At 43.6% G+C, this 12960-nt stretch overlaps 1 protein-coding gene and 1 long non-coding RNA gene across 3 annotated transcripts in view; one reads left to right on the top strand and one right to left on the bottom strand.

The window, feature by feature from the left end:
• TDRD12 (tudor domain containing 12) overlaps positions 1-12960 on the bottom strand; it is a 149179-nt gene that overhangs the window by 29021 nt on the left and 107198 nt on the right. For both annotated transcript variants that reach the window (XR_013538552.1, XM_078380351.1), the window contains exons 25-26: positions 8413-8505; positions 7434-7603 (exon numbers count right to left, since the gene is read on the bottom strand). Coding sequence is in view for 1 of the 2 variants with exons in the window: in XM_078380351.1 (XP_078236477.1) it covers positions 7434-7603; positions 8413-8505 (263 nt within the window). In the remaining variant the exon portion in view is untranslated. The remainder of the gene's footprint in view (positions 1-7433; positions 7604-8412; positions 8506-12960) is intronic.
• Positions 374-3706, top strand: LOC144584357 (uncharacterized). The gene is made up of 4 exons (XR_013538554.1): positions 374-501; positions 1105-1144; positions 2947-3000; positions 3624-3706. It is a non-coding gene; the product is annotated as an uncharacterized LOC144584357 (long non-coding RNA).

Raw genomic sequence — 12960 nt, 5'->3', positions numbered from 1 at the left:
CCGAAAGGGTCTCCCTATTTTCAGGTGTGGAGGGTAGGTCCACCACTTGAGCTGTGAGGCAAGCTCCTGAGTGACTAGAAGCCTCTTGTGTGGATGATCTGTCTCCGGATTGAACAGGGACAGGAGCCAGACCTGAAGGGATCTGAGTTTTAGTCGGGCATGGGCCAACCCTGGTGTTGTTGACGCCATGAGGCCGAGCAGATGTTGGGCGTGTCTTGCTGACACGGTTGTCCCTGGGCGAAATTTCCTTATTGCCTTGCGTATCTTTCGACGTCTTTCTGCTGGAAGAAAGACGCGCCCCTTCCTCGCATCGAGCCTTGCTCCGATGTAACTTATGACCTGAGATGGAGTAAGATGCGACTTTCTTAAGTTGACTGTGAGTCCTAGATTGCGTAGAACATGAAGGACGTATGCTTTGTCTTGCAGGGCCTGACGTCTGGACTTGGAGACCACTAACCAATCGTCTATGTACGGGAACACCTGGACCCCGTTGAGACGAAGGTAAGCCGCGACTGGAGACATGCATTTTGTGAAAGTTCTGGGAGCCGTAGCCAAGCCAAACGGGAGGGCAAGAAATTGGTAAATGGCATCCTGAAACAGAAACCTGAGGTACTTCCGATGTTGAGGGTGAATCGTAATATGAAAGTAAGCGTCCTTTAGGTCTATGACAAGAAACCAATTGCCCTTTGTTAAGAGGTGAATTATTTGTTCCAGAGTGACCATCCGGAATTTTCGTGGACAGAGGTAAGTATTGAGCAGTCGTAAGTCCAAAATCGGTCTGATGCCGCCGTCTTTCTTGGGAACGGCAAAATACTTTGAATAAAAGCCGTTCCTGACGTCTCTTGCTGGTACCCTTTGAATGGCTCCTTTCAGAAGAAGGGAATGAACTTCCTCCTCTAGAGCAGGGTCGGATGGTGTAGGAAGAACCTGCCCTAGAGGAGGGTAGTCGAGAAACTCCATCAGATATCCGTACTGAACAATATTTAGTACCCAAGAATCGTTTGTAATAACGGACCAATTTTTTAGATACGGAGAAAGCCTTGTTGTATGATAAAGCGGAGCTAAGATGACTGGGTCAAAGGTACTGTTTTGATTTCTTGACAGGTTGTTTGAATCCCTGACGGCGCTGGGAATGCTGAGAGCGGTAAGTATTAGAAGAAGAAGCAGTATTGGAAGACCTAGCCTGCGACTGAGGCTTAAACTGTTTGAACTGAGAGCCTTGTCCATATTGGCTGTAAGGTTTCTTCCATTGGTACCTGTTAAACTTCGGTTGAGGCTGAATATAATAAGATTTGGCAGTCTTTTTTGCCTTGTGTAATTCCTCCAAGTGGGAGTCGGTCTTTTCATTAAAAAGACCAGAGGCGTCAAATGGCAAATTTTCAACTTTCACCTTGACATCATCCAGAATATTGGCAGCTCGCAGCCAGGCGTGCCTACGGAGAGTAACAGCCGACATTAAAATTCTAGCTGCAGCTTCTACAGAATGTCTAGTAGCTATACGAAGATACTTTGAAACAGTCTGAGCTTCCTCGTAGGTATTGAGAAAATCTTGTCTGATATCCTCAGGTATTAACCGCAAACCCGGCAAAGTTTTTAGCCATAATTGCTTCTGATAAGCTCCCAGAGCAGTTTGGTAATTCGCCACTCTGAGAATAAAAGCAATCAGAGAATAAATCTTCCTGCCAAGAACCTCAAGCTTTTCCCCCTCCTTATTAGTGGGGGTAACGTGCGACTTCCCTGTTGGTCTGGTGCAACTAGTCTCAACAATCAAGGAATTGGGTATAGGATGTTTCAGGAGAAACTTGGAATCCTCCCCAGACACACGATAAAGATTCTCAGTGCGCCGAGATAGTGCAGGCGTCGTAGAAGGTTGATCCCAAAAATCCTTGATGATAGTAGTAAGAACAGAAAGGTAAGACATAGTGGGAGGAGGAGACCGTTCACTATTAATATCTCCAAAAATGAGATCCTCCTCTGGAGGAGCTGGTGTGTCCATTTGTAGTTTAAGGACCTTGGCCATTCGTGTGAGCATCTGTGAGTAAGATGAGAAGTCTTCCGACGGAGAGGATGCATGGGGGTCACCAGTGTCGGATCCCACAGTGTCACCCACTGGCAAATCCTCCTTGTCCTCTGGAGGAGGAGGTTCCTCCTCAGAATCAGAGAAACTGTCCGAAAAGGGAACCCCTTCTTCTGATAAGGGAGAATGTCCTTTTTTGCGAGCTCGAAGCTCAGGTCGGAAATCCGCTGTAGAAAGACGCTGAGGGTCGGCGGCGACAGACGTCACAGATGAAACAGGGGCAGTAACACCCCTGGGATGGTCGGTAAGCAGAGCAGGTCGCGGAAGCTCCTCGACGTCGAAGTGGTGACGACGTCGGTGCTTCCTTGGTGGAGATGAAGACGAGGAGGAAGAAACATAGATGTATTTTGCCCTCCTTCGGCGTCGACGCCTGTCCTGCGAAGTCGAGGGCGAAGAGGAGGTGTAGCGCCGTCGGTGTCGACGTCGATGCTTCCTCGGCGGGGAGGATGACAAAGAGGAGTCATCTGACGAGTGACGTCGGCGCCGAGAATGGCGAAGGGGTGATCGATGCCGTCGCTTGGAAATACGTTTAGTTTTGCGAGACCTCTTCCGCGGCGGCGGCGGCGGTGTCGAGGAAGCCGAAGTGGAGGAGTGAGCCGAAGACGCCCGCCCGATAGACTCAGGGCTGTTGGGCGGAGACACCAAGCTTGCGGTGGCTGCAGCAAGCCGAATAGGTGTTGGGGAAGCGGTCCCCGGGATCCTGGGTGGCTCAGACTGTCCTGGGGGTAGAGAAGCGGATACCCCAAACAAGGACTCCTTGTCTTGTGAAGGCTCCTCCAATGCAGGGGAACGTAGGGAGGGCGAGACGGAAGGTAACTCCTCTATCGTTCCCAAGCGCTTGACAGCTCTCTTTTTTGTCTGCTTTACAGGCTTATTCTTCGCAGACTTAGAAGAGGACGGCTCCTTGGATGAATTTTTATCAGGTTTGTCTGTAGCCCTCTTAGAAGCCTTAGAGGCAGGAGGTTGAGGCAGATTACTTGAGGTGGACGGAGAAACTGCCGCACCGGGAAGCTCCATAAGGGACGGCTCTGAGGCAGCCAACGCAGCGCTCCAGAGATGAAATTTTAAGCGCTGCTGGCGAGCACGGAGGGGTGGCTTAGTAAAAACCCTACAATGCCTGCAATCCTGGGGAGAATGGGATTCCCCGAGACAAAAAAGACACTTTTCGTGCCGGTCCTGGAAGGGGAGCTTTCTATCACAGCTTATGCACCGGCTAAAGGGGCCGGAGGGGGACATAAGCTGAAACCGCACCAACGCCCTGCAACGGAGACCGTTGAAAAGGGCGGGAAAAACCCGAGCTCGCCAAACAAGGGAAAACCAGAGTTCAAAGTCCACAAACCGAGCCAAGTCAGGACAGGAGAGAGTAGAATAGCCGAATTGCCTTGCCAAGGGTCAAAAAAGCCAAAAAAACCAGAGAATAGTAAGCGAAATAACAGAGCTCTAGCCGAAGAGAACCAGTTCGTCCGGCGGAGAAATGGAACTGAGGAGGGGGTGGGAGGAGCATGCGCAGTATGAATGACCTACAACTTTGTTTCTTTTATTTAAGCTCTAGAACGTTCCGAGGAGATCATCGCTGGCGCTGATTAACCCTTGTTGTGTGCATTCACAGAAGACCACGATGAAGAACCAATCAATCCGTTCTGGCAGAAGGATGAAAAAAGAAAATAAACACGGCTAGTCCCTCGCTGGGACTGCAAAAAAATTAAAATTAAAATCCAAAATTAAACATTGGAGCAAGTCCCACGCTGGGACTACAAAAATAAAACTACCAAAAAACAAGACAACACAAAAACATAACCCCCAGCCCAAAACTACCCTCCAAAACCCACCCAGAACAAATTTTAAAAAGGAAAAGGCAGCACTTTACCAGTCCGAAGCCTCTGCGGAGGCTTCCCGGGCTTCCAAAGCACCGGCACCCAGCTGCTTTTCTTTCCTCCCCCTGCCGCATCCCCGTCCACGTAGCCTCTCTGACCTGCGCGCCCTGCCCAGGGCCTTCAGCGGTGCTTACTCGTGAGCAGACCCATGCCAGGGATGGGCAGGGAGCACACCGGCTTCCCACGCCCAGCAGCAATCCGGAGCCACCCCGCCTCTCCTTCCTCCTCCTGCACCCCAGGAGTAGAAAAGTTCCCTGACCCCTGCTCTAACCGTTGGGGCAAAAGAGCTACAAAGAAGCAGCCTCTTCGCCACCAACGGTTTAAATTTCCTGCCCTTTCCCCCTGCCTTTTTCCATTCGTATGTCGAAGCTCTATTCGCAAGTCAATGCAAAATTTTGCAAATGGAGCTGTTCATAAGTTGAAATGCTCATAAGTAGAAATGTTCGTAAGTCAAGGTTCCACTGTACTTCTGGGAGTTCTCGGTCCACATACTGCTGAAGCCTGCTTTGGAGGATTTTGAGCATAACCTTGCTAGTGTGTGAAATGAGTGAAATTGTATGGTAGTTGGAGCATTCTTTGGCACTGCCTTTCTTTGGGATTGGGATGTAGATTGATCTTTTCCAATCCTCTGGCCACTGCTGAGTTTTCCAAACTTGCTGGCATATTGAGTGTAGCACCTTAACAACATCATCTTTTAAGATTTTAAATAGTTCAACTGGAATGCCATCACCTCCACTGGCCTTGTTGTTAGCCAGGCTTTCTAAGGCCCACTTGACTTTACTCTCCAGGATGTCTGGCTCAAGGTCAGCAACCACACTATCTGGGTTGTCTGGGATATCCAGATCTTTCTGGTATAATTCTGGTATAATTCATATGTGTATTCTTGCCACCTCTTCTTGATGTCTTCTGCTTCTGTTATGTCCCTACCATTTTTGCCCTTTATCATATCCATCTTTGCACAAAATTATACTGCCATCCACCTCCACTGGCCTTGTTGTTAACCATTGTGACGATTGCCCCACATCACTCATAGTCATGATCTAATTTGCATGAGCCTATGAGAGGATTGGAGGGGTGAAGTCAGCTGCTATATGAAGGTTTGGCAGGAGGGAGAGTCAGATAGAAAGATAGTCAGAGAGAGATACAGATACAGAGAGAGAGAGAGAGAGAGAGAGAGATAAGAGACTGGTTAGTCAGAGAGAAAAGGAACAGATACTAATAGAGATAAAGGTGGATAAGATAAATAAAGAAGGTGGCAATTATATGGCAAGAGAAAAGTATGTATTGAGATACTTGTTAATGATTTCCTTGTGTACAATGTTCATCTGAAGAACTTCTGCGATTATTAAACTGGCTTCACTTCAATAAATAAGTTCTGTTTGCATTCACAAGACAAGTGTTTTGACAAACTTCATTTATATTGTGCACTGAGGTAATCCACTGGTGGCAGTGAGAGGAAAACACAACTGGAACCTTTGTAAGGGCACAATACGTAGCTGCCAAAAAGGATGACTGTCACAGCCATGCTTTCTAAGGCCCACTTGAACTTCGCTCTCCAGGATGTCTGGCTCAAGGTCAGCAACCACACTATCTGGGTTGTCTGGGACATCCAGATCTTTTTGGTATAATTCCTCTGTGTATTCTTGCCACCTCTTCTTGATGTCTTCTGCTTCTGTAAGGTCCCTACCATTTTTGTCCTTTATCATGTCCATCTTTGCACAAAATATTCCTTTAATATCTCCAATTTTCTTGAACAGATCTCTGGTTTTCCCTATTCTATTATTTTCCTCTATTTCTTTGCATTGTTCATTTAAGAAGGCCCTCTTGTCTCTCCTTGCTATTCTTTGGAAGTCTGTATTCAATTTTCTTTAACTTTCCCTATCTCCCTTGCATTTTGTTTCCCTTCTCTGCCATTTGTAAGGCCTCGTTAGACAGCCACTTTGCTTTCTTGCATTTCCTTTTCTTTGGGATGGTTTTTGTTGCTGCCTCCAGTACAATGTTAAGAGCCTCCATCCATAGTACTTCAGGCACTCTGTCCACCAAATCTAGTTCCTTACATCTATTCTTCATATCATAAGGGATTTGGTTTAGATTATACCTGACTAGCCCAGTGGTTTTTCCTACTTTCTTCAGTTTAAGCTTGAATTTTGTAAAATAAACTGATGGTCAGAGCCACAATCAGCTCCAGGTCTTGTTTTTGCTGACTGTATAGAGCTTCTCCATCTTTGGCTGCAGAGAATGTAATCAATCTACTTTCGGTATTGCCCATTTGGTGATGTCCATGTGTAGAGTCGCCTCTTGTGTTGTTGGAAAACAGTGTGATGACTAGATCGTTCTCTTGACAAAACTCGATTAGCCTTTGCCCTGCTTCGTTCTGAACTCGAAGGCCAAACTTACCTGTTGTTCCTTTTATCTCTTGACTCCCTACTTTAGCATTCCAGTTCCCTATAATGACAAGAACATCTTTCTTTTGTGTTAATTCTAGAAGGTATTGTAGGTCTTCATAGAATTGGTCAATTTCAGCATCTTCAGCATCGGTGGTTGGTGTATAAACTTGGATTACTATGATGTTGAAAGGTCTGGCCTGGATTCCTACTGAAATCATTCTATCATTTTTGAGATTGTGTCCCAGTACAGGTTTCCCCACTCTTTTATTGACTATGAGGGCTATTCCATTCCTTCTACGGGCTTCTTGCCCACAATAGTAGATATGGTGATCATCTGAATTGAATTTGCCCATTCCCGTCATTTTAGTTCACTGTCACTGTTTATTCTTGCCATCTCCTGTTTGACCACATCCAGTTTACTAAGGTTCATAGATCTTACATTCCAGGTTCCTATGCAGTATTCTTCTTTGCAGCATCGGACTTTCACTTCCAGGCATGTCTACAGTTGAACATCCTTTCAGCTTTGGCCCAACCACTTCATTAGCTCTGGAATTACTTGTACTTATCCTCTGCTCTTCCTCAGTAGCATGTTGGACGGCTTCCAACCTGAGGGGCCCATCTTCTAGCGTCATATCGTTTAGCCTTTTGTTTCTGTTCATGGGGTTTTCTTGGCAAAGATACTGGAGTGGCTTGCCAGTTCATGCTCAGGTGGATCGCATTTAGTCAGAACTCTCCACTATGATCTGTCCATCTTGGGTGTCCCTGCATGGCACAGCCCATAGCTTCTTTGAATTACTTAATCCCCTTCGCCATGACAAGGTAGTAATCTGTGAAGAGGAGGGAGTTTTTAAAAGGACCAAGTGTCATAAAGCTATTGAATTTGGAACCCTAGTTAATGCAATTGACCTATATTATGAACAATTCCAATGAGAGTGAGCAGTTGCTCAGTACCTCTGTGCTGAAACGGAAGTGCTGTTGTTTTAACGAGTGCTGTTTGCTTGTGCAATAGACGGGTCATAAGTGCTCAAAATTTATATAACTAAAAAAAGAAGCATTCATTTTTAGGGGGGAAAGACAACAAGGTTATCCTCTTACAATGCAGGCAAGTCTCCTTTTTTGTGAATTGTTTCTGCATCTCTAAGTAATTTTTGGAGTTCGGGTATGTGTTTGGGGTTATCGACTCCTAATCCAGTAGACAAGATCTCAGAGCGAATGTTGTATTCATTGATACACGTTTTCAGATCTAGAAGTCTGGTGACTCGAACCTGGAAATAAAATGAATAAGTAGTGTTCAATTTCACACAGTTTATAAGGTTCAACATTTCACTGTTTTCTACTGTCACTGTTCCAACACTGTCTCCTTTTAGCTATGAACACAAAACTGACCTGAACTGGCTTAAATTAATCACTAAGTACATCTTTATTCAGATGAGAGGTGTCCACTGTAAAAAGTGCTGCAAGAAGTCCCAACAATGCTTCAGCATGCCAAATTTTTTAGATTTTCAAGTAATTAACAAGTATATAGGGAATGTTTGGCTCTGTGCTATGTTTGCTGTACTGCAACTTCCATCACTACTAACCATCACAGTCAGCAGTGATGAGTAATGGGAAGTGCATTCCAACAACATCTGAAGGCTTATACAGTACTCATCTCTGACTAGCTGAAAGCCAACACTGCAACTCTAAGGCAGTGGACCTGAAGTTGAAAAATGAACCCTTTAATTAATGGCAATCTGTCACTTCCAGCAATGTCATTCCTGTAGTGCCGCCAGAGTTAGCAACAGGATACAAGCCATTTACTTTGATATACAATTCTCAAACCAATCACTTGCACTGAGATATCCAACTGTTATAATCAATTATACTGTTAAAATATGAAATAGTTGTTTTAATACTGGACTTTGTGAAATCTAACTTCAATGTATAGTCCTTCTTATAGTTGCCCAGTTTATATGTTTCCAGGCAGAGATCCAATATGTGGACACAAACCTGGGGCCAACGGGTTTTATTGCATCTGGTTCATTCATGATTATAGTATAAGACAGAAAAAAATATTTAATATTGTATTACATACCACTGGATCCAACCAAACTGTGTTCTTCAGTGCAAGGACTATTTTTGCTTCATGTGGTATTCCTCTGATCTTGTTATTAATGTACCTAGTAACCTAATGAAACCCAAAGATAATCCTTAGGTAGTACATGTCTGTCTTAAAAGGTTTAGGACCTCGATATCTAGCGGAATGCTTCCTCCCACCTAGATCTGCTCAAATCACTTGTTCTAGCCAGGAAGGGCGGCTGAGGGGACTAACGCTGAGGGAGGCCCGGAGGGAGAGAACAAGAAACCGGACCTTCTCAGCAGTGGCCCCTCGCCTTTGGAATAGTCTGCCCCCAGAGATGTGTCTGGCTCCCTCGCTGGGTGTTTTAAAGAGCAAACTTATGGCTTCCCCATCACTTGAATATTTTTCCCATCTTGAACCATAATATTACTGTTGTTGTTTTTATTTTATTATACGTTTTTACTCTATCTATTATTGTTAGCTGCCCAGAGTACACTTCGGTCTAGATGGGCGGGGTATAAATTAAATAAATAAATAAAGGATGGATTTACCTTATCACTAAGCAGGCACTATAGCATGCTCATACCAACTGTATGCTAGAAAGAAAAGGGAGGTGTTCTTCTACTTTGAACAGACTTCACAAGTTCTTTTCTTGGCTTAGGGCAATGAAGTGATGAAATCAGGAAACTACAGCTAATGCATGCCATCACTATTGCTTCATAGAAAAAAAGAGGGTGTTACATATAGCTATGACATCACCTGCCCGTCACTGCTGAAGCTGTGTGCCATCTACCAATGGCGTGACGGAGGGTGGGACATAAGGGGTGGAGCTGTTGTATATAAGGGGAGTGAATGGTGTGATTCAGATAGGGCCAGATAGGGCTTTGAGATAGGGCTAGGAAATATTAAGAGGTAAGAACTGTGCTATATAGTGAGGGTCTGTGAGAGTGTGAGTGTGATTGTTATATTATTATAGTGATTGCTTTATTATTTATATTCAAGTGATTTACCATTCCTTTTGTTTGTACACAATGAACCTAAGTTTTTATTTTGAAATCATACTTTGGCCTGAAGCTTTATTTGAGGGAATGGTTGGTGGCAGTGGAAACTAAGAGTGATTAAGTGTGATGTAATGGCCCCTTTGTGAGGTATAAGGTGGCTGTTACAATAAAATTGGTGTCCAGCGGCGGGATCAGAGTATTCCAGTAAAGCCTTGGCAAAATCATGCCCAGAGCAAGGGTCTTCAGTTAGGATCATCTGAAGTGGAGAGCGTGGGTTGTGATGAGATGGGTTTTTGAGTTAAAATCTTTTAAAGGCATATGGGTTTTGTAATTATGAAGTGAGCCAGAGAGGTTCCATTTTGTTTCTTTGTATATAGTATCTGTGCTATGCTGACAAATTGTTTTCTAGGCGACCAGAGAGAATGTTATTCTGAAGGCCTGAGAAAGGACTCTGTGTGATTAGATAGATGGGAATTGTTGTGACTGTTTGATAAACCACAGAAAACCCAAATAACATCTGGTGCGTATGGGAAGGAAGTCATGTGGTACAACAGAACTGTTTGCCTAGTAACGAACTCTGATTGGATGACATCGTGGGAAGGTGCATTAAGCCCTTGCCAGTTACTCTTGAAAAAGGAACTTTTTCTCTATGGACTTTGTCTTTCCAAGACCGACCTTTCAGTCTGGTGACCTACCTACATGGACTGGTTTCTATGATTTGCTGGACTGCTTTTGGACTTATGGGATTTTTCCTAAGGACTATGCATGGACTATTTTCTATGGACTGTTCTATGGAATATTCTTTATGGACTTCTTTTCTTGGAATACTCCATATGGACTATGCTCTTGTAATTTTGTAAGGACTATGGTATATTCACTGGATTTTTCTTTTCTAAGGACTATGGGACATATAATGGATTTTTACTTTTGTTTAGGGGTTTTTATTCTATAGTACCACTGAGGACTATAGCCTTATTATAACCTACTTGGATTATTTTGTATTTTACTAATGATTTCTTGTTCTGGAACTGTTTTGATTCTTTTTAATGTCTTTTTGTATTTTTAATAAGGTTTTTGAACTCTTTTATATTTTTCATGTTTTCTTTGCCTCACTACATCGGTGTAACTAAACAGCACAATGCTAGCTTATTTGTTTTGGTTTAATTTGGCTTTGAATATCTAGTAACATGCTTTTTCTTTAATAAAATAAAGATTATAAAACTCATTTGGTTTCCTGAACAGTACACTTGTCATAGGGTCATCTGAGAGTGCTGCCTCGGCCTAGCTTACTTAGAGTCCTGTCAGTGGTGCAAGTTAAGTCTAAGGACTACAAAGCCCACTTGACCTTTTCACAATAATATCTGAGAGTACCAGGGTGTTCTTATGTGGGCAGACCTGCGAGAAGGAGTGTTGTAGCATGGCTGGCTGAATTTGGACTCTTCAGCCTATTTTAGCATGTGCAAACTCCTGATTGCTCTCTGTCCAAGCTTACACGTGTGTTTTCGAACCCGTGTTTGCTTACATGGGTCACCTTCTAGTGTTTGGCTCAAGGGGAGCAAAGCCTAGTAGAGGGGCGCTGAAGCTTCAGAGTAAAAAACTGAGACAGGGGAGCTCTGTGGAGTCCATTTTTTGTGGGGGGAGTGGCCCAAAGCAAAGGCTGTGGTGTTTTGGCCAGCGTGTCCTGAGTTTAGGGAAACTCTGAGGGGACATAGCGAAGGCCAAGGGCAGCAAAGCTGAGGGATCTCCGTTTGTACAGCTAAACCTAGGTCAAGGTAGCTGTGTGAATTCAAGATTGGTGCCAGAGGCAGAATAATAAAGTAAACTTTGTTTGGCAAGAGGCCCAGCTTAAGGGGCAGAAGCATAGTTACAGTTGCTAGCTGACAGTGCTGGAGAAGGCTGCAACTTCATAACACAGAACAATAGCACAGGAAAAAAGTGACTTTAAACCAAGGCCTGAAAGTTGATATAAGAGCCTTTGGTGAAATAAAATGCCCTTAACCCGAAGTAGAAAAGATGAACTAAGACCATCTGAAATGGCAGCTAGTTCAGATGAAGAAATTAGTGGGGGAGAGGAAAGATTTTCCTCAGCTCAAGAGGAAAGGTCCTCTAGAGAAGATTTAACAGACCTCAGAAAATTTGAGTTAGCTCAAGCACATGAATACTGAATGAAACAGCTAGAGATGGAGGAAAGAATGAGAGAGAACTTGAGATAGAGAAAGAGAGGATGGCTTTTGAAATCAGGAGAATGGAATTAATGAACCAGAACAATAACAATAATAGAAATTCCAACTCTGAAGAAGGGCAGTTGTCAAAAGCAGATCTAAAGAAATTCCCTACTTTCAAACAGGGAGACTGTCCAGAAGCATTTTTAACTCTTTTTGAAAGAGCGTGTGCTGATTTTTCAGTCAGAGAGTCAGGCAAAATGATTATTCTGAGATCTCTAATTAGTGGAAGACTCGCTGAGGTTTACGCCAAGATGCCAATCGAAATGATTAAAGATTATTCTGAATTTTAAAAGTTGGTGTTTGCCAGGTATGGCATCAATGCAGAACATCTGAGGCGAAAGTTCAGAACACTAACCAAGAAACCTGATGAGTCTTACTCACAGTTCGGGGCCAATTTGGCTAAATATTTAGATAAATGGTTGGTGCAGGAGAAAGTGGAGACAATTCAGCAATTTAAAAATATTATAGGATTGGAACAGTTTTATTCCCTTCTACATGGTGAAATTAAATATTTAGTCAAAGACAAGAAACCTCTAGATTTGAAACAGGCAGGGGAAACTGCAGATTTCATCTCACAAATCAGAAAACCTATGTATTCTGAGGGAAAGAGTATGAGAAAAACATGGGAGGACTACAATAGATATCCCAAGGGACAAGTTAAAAGCCAGCAGAAAGTGGGTGGCCATTTTGTGGGAAAGCCTTCAGAACAGGGCCAAGCCAGAAGCCAGATTTTGGAGGGAAAAGAAAAAGGGGCTGGAAAGGGTCCATGGAGTGATAGAATTTGCTTCATCTGCCATGAAAAAGGCCATATCGCATCCCAATGTTATAAGGCAAAAGAAAATAAAGAAATTTTACCTCAGAAAATGAATTTAAACAAGACTAAATCTGTTTATTGTATTCAGAAGGGCAGATAACTTCCCCAAGGGAGGAGCCTGTTGTCATAGCAACAGAGGTCTCTACAACAGATGAGTTTAATGAAGATAATATTCCTGTGGCTGAAATAAGACATTGTCTACTTATAAGAACGGATCCCCAATTATTTGAAGCAGCTGGTGATAATATAGGAATTTTAGAACACAACTATTTAGCATTAAGAGACGCATGCTCTCAGGTTACACTGTGTCACCCTGATATCATACCACAAAATCACATTATACCAAATGAAAGTATGACAATTAAAGGAATAGGGGAAGAAATAGTTGTTTTGCCTGTAGCAGAAGTGTTAGTTCGTTATAAGGGCTGGCAAGGAAATTGGCGTGTTGGAATTTCCTTGCAACTGCCTTCAGCTGTACTTATTGGGAGCATGTTAAGAGAGTGTTAGTTCTTACACGTTCACA

This window comes from Pogona vitticeps, chromosome 10 (genome assembly GCF_051106095.1).
Source record: "Pogona vitticeps strain Pit_001003342236 chromosome 10, PviZW2.1, whole genome shotgun sequence".
Taxonomy (NCBI): domain Eukaryota; kingdom Metazoa; phylum Chordata; class Lepidosauria; order Squamata; family Agamidae; genus Pogona; species Pogona vitticeps.
Note: the sequence above shows the minus strand (reverse complement) of the source record. Positions and strands in the feature narration are given on the sequence as shown.